Source organism: Mytilus edulis, chromosome 6 (assembly GCF_963676685.1).
Source record: "Mytilus edulis chromosome 6, xbMytEdul2.2, whole genome shotgun sequence".
Classification (NCBI taxonomy): Eukaryota; Metazoa; Mollusca; class Bivalvia; order Mytilida; family Mytilidae; genus Mytilus; species Mytilus edulis.
Window position 1 is genome coordinate 61,456,669 of NC_092349.1, and position 12,353 is coordinate 61,469,021.

Consider the following 12,353-nt stretch of genomic DNA (forward strand, 5'->3'; position numbering starts at 1 on the left):
TACTTTTGCTTTTCATTAAATTAAATATAATTACTCGCAAGTATCATTTTTATCATTTCTTTCAATCTGACACATTACTGATTTTTGACCATGCTTCCTTTCACATTACACTTAGGACATCCTGAATAGCGGCAGTTTAACATAGAAATTTGTATAAAAAAAAAGCTTCCATTGCATTAATATTTACAGAAAATGAGTTTTGTGATTATTGTGTGGCTTACAAGTACAAGTACAGTGACAGAGTGCATATGTACCTATAACAAAATGTTATACATGTGACTGACATATAAAATTGTCACATGTTTAGACGTCTCAAATTTCTTGAAAAAGCTGTCCAGAGCCCACACTAATTTGATTCATTTATAGATTTATAAAAAAACAATACATGGCATATTGTATAAAAAATAAGAGAAACATCAATTATTACCGTAAAATACTGTTATAACGAGAAAATGCGGGAAAAAAAAACCATATCTACGTCTTATATTGAAACAACAATGGTCGGAACAGTTATCTTTTGCATTTGCTGCACCAATAAAAGAGGGACGAAAGATACCAAAGGGACAGTCAAACTCATAAATCTAAAACAAACTGACAACGTAATGGCTAAAAATGAAAAAGACAAACAGAAAAACAATAGTACACATGACACAACATAGAAAACTAAAGAATAAACAACACGAACCCCAATAAATTATAATGGTTATAAGGTGTATTATCCAAACTTTGAAATTTCGATGTCTTAATTTTAATTCGGATCGAGTGAGTTTTGGTAAGGCTAGCCTGTTAAATCGTTTGTTGCCTACATATACTTATATACTACTCCTATTAATACATTTAAATGAGTTGGTGCGTGTTCCAGCTGTGCGATAGATACCAAAGAGATATAGTCGAAAAAATGATAATGTCATAGCAAATAAACGACAAAAAGACAAAACAAAAGTATAGATATAGATATATAAACACAAAATATAGTGACAATAAATTCTAAAGTTTGTTCATTTAAAGATAATAACAAATATATTAAGTTTATAAAGTAATATAATAATGCCATACGCGATTATGTTGCGATATAAGCTCGGGTCGTAATTGATGACCTAAAAGGCATAATCAGAATTGAACTTTGAGTTAGACAACATAACGAAGTTCCTATTCACCCTTGCTTTAGTTTTATACCATTCTTGCAAATACGTCTTTTAAGAATTTAAAAGCAAAAATAAAGACACAAACAATATATATAGAATTTTATCAAATAAAAATATTTCCTTTCTTGACATGGCATACTTAATAAATGATTCAGTTTTTATTTTGATTTACTTTTAATCGCTTTTAAACTTACACGGATAACTTCCCTAAGAAAATCTTTCACATATTTCCTTATTTGAAACATTTATATTTATTAAATAGGAAGAAAATATATAGTCAACTCCTTGGATTCAAAGTAAGTTTAACATTTTTTTGTTTTCTTTAATAAATCTACTTAGACCCTTAAATGAGCTTTATACAAGAAACAAAATTGTATAACTTTGGTATTATTCTTATATGATTGGTATTCATATTTTAATGTGATTTTAACGGTACAATATATGACTTTCAATTTAAAATACTGTGTAACTGTATTAACAAACATAGCATATCACTAATGTGAAATTTTACGGTGGATTTTTTTTTTTTTTTTTTCGAAAACGGTTGGTTTTGACGATTGTTAAGTTTCATAATAAGTTATTGACAAATACAGCTGAAATATTGGATAAAATTGTTGTGATTACACGTCGAAATTTACGGAGTATAAAAGCAACTGAACAGCGAGTTTAATGGGGTTAATATAAAGTTAACTAAAAATTACAAGACGAAAGTGATCAAATGTGAGGTATTCAGTGAAATGAAATAAAAATGTAAATTTCTAATTCGCAATTTGTTCACCAAAAATATCTTAATCCGATATCAGCACTTACAGAAAGTCTGATTTTGAATGCATTCGAGGATATTTAGAATTGAGAATGGAAATGGGGAATGTGTCAAATAGACAACAACCCGACCATAGAACAGACAACAGCCGACGGCCACCTGTGGGTCTTCAATGCAGCGATAAACTCCCGCAGCCGGAGATGTCCTTCAGCTGGCCCCTTAAATTTGAATGTCAAAGTATGATATCAACACTTATAGATAGTCTGAATTTAAGGTCTTTGCAAATATTTGAATATCAAAGTATAAATATGTTAGAATTATAACTAATAATTGATATTTTTCAAATTCTCCCTTGAGAAATGGGATAGTATTACAGCTATCCGCTTAAGGTGTCATTTGTATTGCACATTTTATTTTAATATTTTTTAATTAATCATCAGTTTATAGTTAAATATTTCTAACTATTACTAGCATTGACACAATTGTGTTTCATTCCTGTCATTTGAATTGCTTGAATGGTTCATCTTCTAGTAGTACTCATTGATCGTGTTTGTCATTTATAAATTATGATGTCTAAGAACATCTTTTGAATGGTCGTTTTCGCATGAGGAATTATACTTTTTTATTTATATTAGAGAAGGAAGTCATTCATTTGAAGATGCAGTTGTCTGTTTTACAAAATTTTTGACGTTCATTGGTTTCTTCTCTGATATCTTTAAACTGAGATTTAGATTACTTATCGTATTCTTGAGACAACTGTCCACAAGAGACCAATTGACACAGACATTAACAACTATAAGTCACCACACGGCCTTTAACAATGAGCAAATCCAATGCCGCATAGTCAGCTATAAAAGGCCCCGAAATGACAATGTAAAACGATTCAACGAGAAAACCAACGGCCTTATTTATGTACAAAAAATAAACGAAAAATCAATATGTAACACATAAACAAACGACAACCACTGAACCACAGGCTCCTGACTTGGGACAGGCACATACATACAAAATGTCCCCTAACCTGGGACGGTGGTATAACAGCACAAGATAAGAACGAACTATAAAAATCAGTTGAAAAAGGCTAACTTCATTAAATCGACAAAAATGCAAGTGGACGTGGCCGGGTACTTGTACATCCCAAAATCAAAGAGATACTAGGAACAGATCTGAGAGTACTCGCAATTATCTGACAGCTAGTTCAAAGCCACTAACAACTAATAAAAAAATCATGCATCTAAGACTAAATTATCAATCCGTACACATCCAACATCCAATGGATTTAGTGTAAAAACGATGTTTTAAGGGTTTGAATAGAGCTTACATTTCGTACGTGATTTGTCTAAAGATAATAACACAAAGTTAGATGTTGTACCCCTATTTTTGGCGATTTTCCCTATTATATCTGTTGCTTTTGTTCACACGTCGTTGTCAATATAATAGAATTTTATGTGACTGTCATTCAAGTGAGAGGTTTAACTATAAAACCAGGTTCAATCTACCATTTTCTATATCCGAAAATGCCTGTATAAATAACAGGAACTTGGTAGTTGCTATCCATGACATGTTTTTAATATATATTTTACAAGAAAGCTTTTGTCACCAGCCAAGAATTCAGCACTTTATATTGACATGAATTATGCATTAGCTGTTAGACGTCGATTTTTTGAAATTATAAGACTTTTCTACCTCATGAATAGATTACCTTAGCTGTATAAGGCAAAACTTTTAGGAATATTTGGTATTCAATGTTCTTCAACATTATACTTAGTTTGCTCTTTTTAACTTTTAATTATTCAAGCCTCACTGGTGAGTCTTTTGTAGACGAAACGTGGGTCTGGCGCAAATACAAAATTTCAATCCCGGTATCTATGATGAATTTATTGGCTTCAATACATATTTTGATACTGTTTGCAATGAGATTTATATTATTTCAACTTATTGACTTTATATTATAGAAAATATTGACAAAAATATTAATGCATTGTATCAGACAAATTTTCCGGATTCCTGTTTTCAGAGATTTCATGATAATATTTTTTAGTTTTAATTTAGTTTTAATCATGACATTTGTGTCAGTTTCTGTTTACAATCATCCTTAAGCTTATTAACCTAAAAATAAAGTTACAGTTTTTCCGGTTTCCTATTAGTTTTTTTCTCAAATTACTTTTTTTGGTCATGCTTTATAATTTTGTCTGTTTCCTTAAAACCATATATGTGATGTTTCTAATAGAGCTTTATCATAACAAAGGATGCTGCTTCCTCAATACTTCAAAAATTAAAACTTCCTAGTTTTCATATATGTATATGCAAATGTATTTAACTCAAACTACCTATTGAACATGTTATATGATAAGTTGAGAATAAGATAAAAAGGGAAATGAACAAATTAAACCATAGTTAGACGTTCTGTTGATTGGTTAATTGTTGTTAAATATTAAGCAGCCATTCTTACATGCTTTTCGAAGAAAACAATAACTTTCAATATTTATATTATTGTTTTTAACATGTTAAGAACATATTGCGAACCAAGAAAAATCACTCGTTGAATTGCTTCACATTTTACAAAACATGAATATTAATACCTCAATGACCTACTTTTCAAGATATATCAGATATATACATGGCTAAACTACAGTATACTGCTGTTGTCTTTATTTATGTAAAAACATAAAATTAAATTTTTCAATTCTTATCGAAAAAAAATCACTTTAAAACAGAAAGAGCTATTATCCCGGGTAATTTTATATATATATATATATATATTATTTCAAAAGTGAGTAATCTAAGTATGAGTATTTTTTCCGAGCTTTGTAATAAAAGAAATCGTGCGGATTGCAATTTGGTCTTGAAGGAAGCTTATATTAAAAGAAAGAACAGCATAAATTCTTAGCCCGATGTCTTTCGTTTGGTAGCTTTGGTTTATGAAAGAAAATAAAGATTGTGGAAGATCTAGGGTGACATATAGATTGACCGATCAGTTCTTGAATATCTATATATTTTATCTGTCTAAACGTTATCTAGCTATAGCTTACCATAGAATATTTGCTCATTGTTGAAGGTCGTACACTGATCAGGTAGTTTTTACACCTTTTTCCATTAGTCTTTGGTGCAGTTGTGTCTCATTCGAGATCATACCACATCATTTATTTTAATATACACATGATAATCAACTAAAGTTATTATAATTATATATTAATTATTTGTATTTTCAGGCACCGGTGACTTCATTAAACTTAAGAAGTATGGGACTTGTATGTCTCCTTACTTTGATACTACTTTTAGATAAATATGTAAACGGTAAAACTAAATGCATTGAACATACCAGCAAGGGATGTGAATACTGTGTTCAGCAGTCATCTTGGATTTCAAACTGCAGATGGTGTGAATTAGACAACAAATGTCACGCGACTGGATCTGTCCCTCCTTATAATCCATGCAACAAGAATCAGGTAATCAAAGACGTTGCGAGTTGTCCTAAACTTGATGTTGTTGGAGACTACAATCCTCAAACTTCTTATAACCTTCTAAGACTTTCAACTATTCCATATGCTGATACTCCAAATGGAGCACGGAGATGTTTAAGCTCATATGGAATTGATGATTATGAAATTGTCGAATGGATTGGTACTCGCTGTGAAGATTTACCTTTAATTGAATATAAGGAATGTTTAGCTGTTGTAATGATATCACATAGAAATAAGGCTATTTTTTTGGCATATCGTGGTACAACTGTCTTTACACAGTTGTTGGATATAATTCAATCAGTATTGTTTAAATCTAAAGTGTCAGCTGGAACTGGTTCTGGTGAAGTCCAAAAGTATTTCAAACAGGTTCATGACAAGCTTTTCAGTTGCGTTGAAGCAAGTATGCACGATCTACTTTCAAATTATTCAGATTATAATATATGGATAACAGGCCATTCACTTGGTGGTGCCGTAGCTTCAATAGCTAGTGCCAAACTTGTGTATGAAGGATTGATCAAAAAAGAAAAAATGGCATTGTACACATTTGGTATGCCAAAAGTCGGAGATCGTCAATATGCAATAGAACATAACAGACTTGTTAATAACAGTTGGAGAGTGGTCCACCGTAATGATCCTGTACCACATTATCCTATAAGCACTGGGTTAACTAATGGACCATATCATCATCGAACTGAAGTCTACTATCCATCAGAAGTTATGCTCCCCACGGACACAAACTTTGTTATCTGTTCTGGTTCAGATAATAATGATTGTGGCAGCGATTTTAAATTAATTGAAGCGGGTATTGAAGACCACAAAATATATTTTGACATGCCAGTAGGGACTTACTGCAAAGGCATTGTTGACCGTAAACAAAAATCAATAAATTCTGGAATGTGGAATCATTACAAAACCAACACATGCAGCAGAATAAACAATCCTGATTTTTCTGGTCATAATTATACTACCAATATGTCCTTGTTAATAACTGGACGGGTAAAAACCACAGTTTTATTAATTTTGCTCAAATGTTTGATTTTCAACTAAATCTGGAATTATCTTTGTTCGTATGATTTTTTCTGCATATCTATCGATGTTTGTATACAACTATAATAGTTTAACCTACAAATCAGACAAATATACAAGTATGTTATGAAAGCATCCACTTCCGATCTAATGTTCTCGATATGTCACAGTTCAGCATGCATCAGTGATATCGATCAAAATCTTGTTTATTATTCAGTGCGTCCGAAGCATTTTCTAGAATTATTCCCATCAGGATTGTGCCAAACCAAAACATTGAAAACAATTAGTTTAAATTGTTTGAAAACAGGAGGACTCAAACGGTTTAGTTCAAGTTCCATGCTTCTATTATTGAAGCGAAAGGGCACATGATGAAACGTCACATAAACCAGAAGACATCGTGCGGTCAACAATTTGTCTTCATAAATGAATAAATAATAACACTGAATTGTATTTAGCTAGACAAATCATGAATTTGAGTTGGAGTTATCCTCCTTTGTTTATGGTTTTAACCTTTGTTGTCGCATCTTTATGTACCATAAAAAATTTAAATAAAGATATTTGTTCTTAATAAATTGGTGTTTTATATATATACATCAAATTGTCACTTGAATATCTAAGTGTAGCATATCATAAAGTAATTGCTTGACATTGACTGGATATGATCTAACGAAGATAACTTCACTGCATTATTTCGTTTGAACTAGGACAAGAACTGATCAACCTTGGAAGATTTAGATATCAAGTCAGTACCTTAGGGTTTCGATTGCATTTCATGCAACCTATACCCAAAACCTAGTTTACACATTGAGAACGTTTTATCAGCATCAGTGTCAAAATACCATCAAAGATAACAGGCTTATAATTTTGTACGTCAGATCCGCGATTTTTACACGAAAGTCTCTTTGGTGACGCCCGACTTTAACTGGTCAAATAAATGCCAATTGTATTACGAAGTTGATAAAGAGAGCCGAATGATACCTAAGGGACATTAACACTCATAAGTTAAAATAAACTGGCAACGCCGTAACTAAAAAGAAAGAAGACAAACAGACAAAGAACAGTTCACAATAGACAATATGGAATATTAAACACCTTCACACAGGAACATAACAAAAAACTAGGGGCGATATCGGGTGTTCCAGAAGAGTGAGAATGCCTGCTACACATGTGGTAACAGTCGTGTTGCTCATGTTAGTACAAACCCGTTGATAGGTTTTATTCGGTAGGTCATATTCGGCGGAACATATCCGTTGTCATCTGTGAAACATATATTCCATAACACCAACTAGTGAAATTTACGAAGAGCTTTTGTTTGTAACTCAAAATTTCAAAATACAGCTATGTTTGTATATTCCTGACGGATGACAGGTGTTCTGTAATTAATCAGATGACAGGTATTCTGTTGCGTATAACATTTGCGCCGATTTGTTTTAAAGATTTGATCTTTCATTATCGCCGATTTTATTCCTTCATTTGCGCCGATTGTGGACAGGTAAATTACAGGTGAATGTTATTTTTTATTTATCAATATCAACTTCTTCCATTAGCCAGTTGTATGTATGATATGAATTGCAATCATAACATGTATATAACTGTTGTCCCCTGCAAATAAACTGTTGTCGTTTTCATCTGGCTCAGAACTTACGGAGGAAAATTCAGTCTGTTGGGCTAAGCACCTCGTATAAAGCCAGATCAAGTGACACTGGTAAACATTCTAGCAATTTTTGGGGCTACCATTCCTTCCCCTAGATGAGATCGAGAACTGCTTCACATTTAACATTTTGTCTGACGCTCCTTCTAATGACAAATGTCATGTATTCTTACAAAGTAAGTACACTTTATGCTCAACTTCACGTTATGAACTTTATTTATGAACAGTTGCGCCTGTTGAAAATTGTTAGAGAACATATGACAGTAAAGAATTGTTTCATTTGCATTACAATAGACAGTTCTATTCGCACCATCCTTACATATAATTTTATGAGTGTCATCAAGTCCGTTTCTTATGCCAAGATGAGAACACTCGAACTGCCCGCCTCTATATGCAAAAGTATAAAAGTTATGAAATATAAGGAAGGAATACATCATATTTGTAGTATATAAATACTTGGCAAGAACAGATTAATAATTCATTGTATTCTGGTTTTTTTATTGAATGCAAGTGTTTTTGAATGCTGTAAATAGAATCTTACTCCGTGATTTAAGTGAATGTTATACACAGAGTGTTTTTTTCTTTTGAATTTACTTATCTTGCTCGAAATTCTGATTTCACCGACCCTTGGATATAAACAAGTTGTAATTGACTATTCATTTAATGTGTTCAACTGGCTAACGAAATAGGTTTTTAATAATGAATAAAAAATAGCAAACACCTGTAACCTACATGTACACAATCGGTGCAAATAAGAGAAAATTAGCGCAAGTGATAGAAGAAATCGGCGTAACGCAAAACGCAGGTTTTCTGTACTTGTTGGATGACAGGTGCTTTGTACTTTATCAGATGACAGAATACTGGATGTAACTGTGCTTTATCTAATGATAGGTTCTCTGTACTTTGTTGGATAACATATTTTATGAACTTTATCAGATGATAAGTTTTCTGTACTTTATTGTAGTTGGATAACAACTGTCATATTCTGACTTGGTACATGCATTTTCGTATGCAGAAAATGGTCGATTAAACCTGGTTTAATAGCTGGCTAATTAAAACCTTTCACTGCTATGACAGTCTTATAAAATTTCATTATATGGAAAACAATGTGTGAACCAAAATAAACAGACATAATGGATATAAATGTCAAAAAAGGGTACAGCAGTAAACATTCTCGCTACATTGAAGACCTGTTGGTGACCTTCTGCTGTTGTTTTTTTTTTTTTTTTTTTTCTATGGTCGGGTTGTTGTCTCTTTGGCACATTCCCCATTTCCATTCTAAATTTTATTTATGTTATTATCTTAATCACTATAAAAACAGATAAGTAGGTCAACAAAGAAAATCAAAAAGGCATCTAGACAATGCATATTACAAAAAAAAAAAAAAAGTCAAGAGTATAAAAATTTAACATAGCATAATAATAATGGCGGGATGTATAAATATCGGGCCCAGTCAAATTAATATTTCCGAATATAGATTAAACATGTTAAACAATAAAATAAATACAAATACATATAAAAGATCACTATATCACGTAATTAAGATTATAAACAACGTAAATACCTAGAATCTAAACTTCAATACCATCGTGTATTATTTTTAAAATTGATACGGATTATTTATCAAAAAGGTCTTGGTATTTTCCGATGAACTTATTTTTAGAACGAGACGTTCTTTGACACATCTCTGGTTCATCAACTCTCTGCTTAGACGCTGATGATGATTGACAATGACTAACTAGCAGCTGAATTTTCCAACATTATCCCATGATCAGCGCATGATCGTACTTCTCATTCAAATTACAGGTGATCATCTCCATTTAACACGCCATAACCAAAACTAGTGTTTCATTTGTAAAAAGATAATCTCCTTAGACAACATACGGAAAATAGGTTAAATAAGTTAGTAAACTTAGAACAAAACCGTAACCTTTAATATATGAGAAAGTACAAAACCGGGTTTGTGTAGCCCTATTCAAAGACAAGAGTTAAAATACAACTATTTTGGTTTAAATAGATGGATTGGTGATGATTTTGACAAATTCTTTGCGGCTCAAGATTATCTGTAACAGTCCACATTTTACTATTTTCATAATAACCTCTTCGTGTTTTCCGAGATAACACATGAAATGGTCCGAAGGTACCAAATCTAAAGATGAAAATGATTAACTTGCAATTGTGAGAGCCTGTTATTTTATGTTTTGAAATGTTTATGGTGTTCATTGCATATAACACATTTCGACATAAAAAAATCTCCTCTTTCGCCCCAAAAAGCCAACACGTCTCAATCCTTCAGTTGTCAGCTTTATACACTGATGTTTCACTAAATAATAATAGCGAGCGTCCAAAAGTAAGCCATTGTAATGATTAGTTAGAAGGATGACCAGGATCTTTTCACCTGTGGGAGACCTTCTTTTACCTTTCCTTATCGTCCACCTTCTGCAAATCGAATTTGTGCAGTACCTCATATGACGCATATATCTCCAAATGATAAGATACTCTAAAGCATACACCATTTAAAAGGTAAGAGCATTTCTGCTACTAGTGATACAGCATGCCCTAGAAAAATACGAACACGACCAATTAAAAGTTGAATATGAATCAAGAGTGTAATGTTGTTTACAATGTTACATTATAATTAACTTTCACAATGCGTTGCAAAATTTTTCGCAGGGACATCCGTACTCATAAGACGATATCACACTGACGACGCCATGAGAAAACTAGAGGCTCTCAAGAGCCCGTGTCGCTCACCTTGGTCTATGTGCATATTAAACAATGGACACAGATAAATTAATGACCAAACTGTGTTTTGGTGATCATGATGTGTTTGTAGATCTTACTTTACTGGACATTCTTCTTGCTACAATTATCTCTATCTATAATGAACTTGGCCCAGTAATTACAGTGGAAAATATATGCAAAAAACTTACCAAAAATTTACAAAAATTTATGAAATTTTTCAAAAAATGACTATAAAGGGCAATAACTCCTAAAGGGGTCAACTGACCATTTCAGTCATGTTGACTTATTTGTAAATCTTACTTTGCTGAACATTATTGCTGTTTACAGTTTATCTCTATCTATAATAATATTCAAGATAATAACCAAAAACAGTAAAATTTCCTTAAAACTACCAATGTAGGGGCAGCAACCCAACAACGGGTTGTCCGATTCATCTGAAAATTTAAGGGCAGATAGATCTTGACCTGATAAACAATTTTATCCATGTCAGATTTGCTCTAAATGCTTTGGTTTTTGAGTTATAAGCCAAAAACTGCACTTTACCTCTATGTTCTTTTTTAGCCATGGCGGCCATTTTGGTTGGTTGGCCGGGTCACCGGACACATTTTTTAAATTAGATACCCCATTGATGATTGTGGCCAAGTTTGGTTTTATTTGGCCCAGTAGTGTCAGAGGAGAAGATTTTTGTAAAAGTTATCGACGACGACGGACGACGGACGCAAAGTGATGGGAAAAGCTCACTTGGCCCTTCGGGCCAGATGAGCTAAAAAGGCAAAAAATACTAAAACACAAACAACAAACAAAAAACAATAGTCAACAAAATACAACATCGAGGCTTCATAAGATGACTAATACTTTATAGAACAGTACTTTCATCAAACGTTGAACTGCAGCTAGAATCATTTGTATTCTAATGAATTTAAATCTTTGTAAATTCCATAAATACTTCAAAGTATAAAGACGATAATATGTTTCTCTATCATATATTAAATAATTGTTAATTTGCACATGAATCGGTTATCAATGAAAACCGCTGAACTAAAAAGCGGAACATAATAATTTGTTATACCTATGATTTCTCAAACAATGACTTGCGAAAATAATAGAGATAACTCGCATTTTATTCCAATAAAAAAAATAATGAAATATTTATTTTGCTCTTTAAATAAACTTTTATTATGTACATTTGTTATTGAAAAATCAGCCGAGTCATTTCATTTTAATATGCATTAATTCGTGTTTGTTGTATTTAGATGATGATAATGTTTTATAGTTTTATTTTTAAATAGTTCTACATTCACATTTTAACTTTTGGCAAATGTCGTAAGTCCTTAACGCTGTTTTCATGTCTTTATTTACATAATATCTACATTACTTTTAAATCTTCTATTGTGAACTATCTTGGAATCCGATCTTAGTGCACGTATGAATAAAAGAGATTGTTATAAATATCACCATCTGAGCCGGAATACCATAATAGAAATAATATTTTATATATGAAATGAAAAGGGTGTGTTAACTTTAATGTGAAAATGAGATCCCTGCATATATGTTTACTT

The 12,353-nt window shown here is 32.0% G+C and overlaps 1 protein-coding gene across 1 annotated transcript; it reads left to right on the forward strand.

The window, feature by feature from the left end:
* The first annotated feature begins 1,366 nt into the window (after positions 1-1,366).
* On the forward strand, positions 1,367-7,622 carry LOC139528034 (lipase ZK262.3-like). The gene is made up of 2 exons (XM_071323818.1): positions 1,367-1,441; positions 5,121-7,622. Exon 2 carries the CDS (start codon positions 5,151-5,153, stop codon positions 6,417-6,419), a length of 1,269 nt encoding a protein of 422 aa, XP_071179919.1. The 5' UTR covers positions 1,367-1,441; positions 5,121-5,150; the 3' UTR covers positions 6,420-7,622.
* The last annotated feature ends 4,731 nt before the right edge of the window (positions 7,623-12,353 follow it).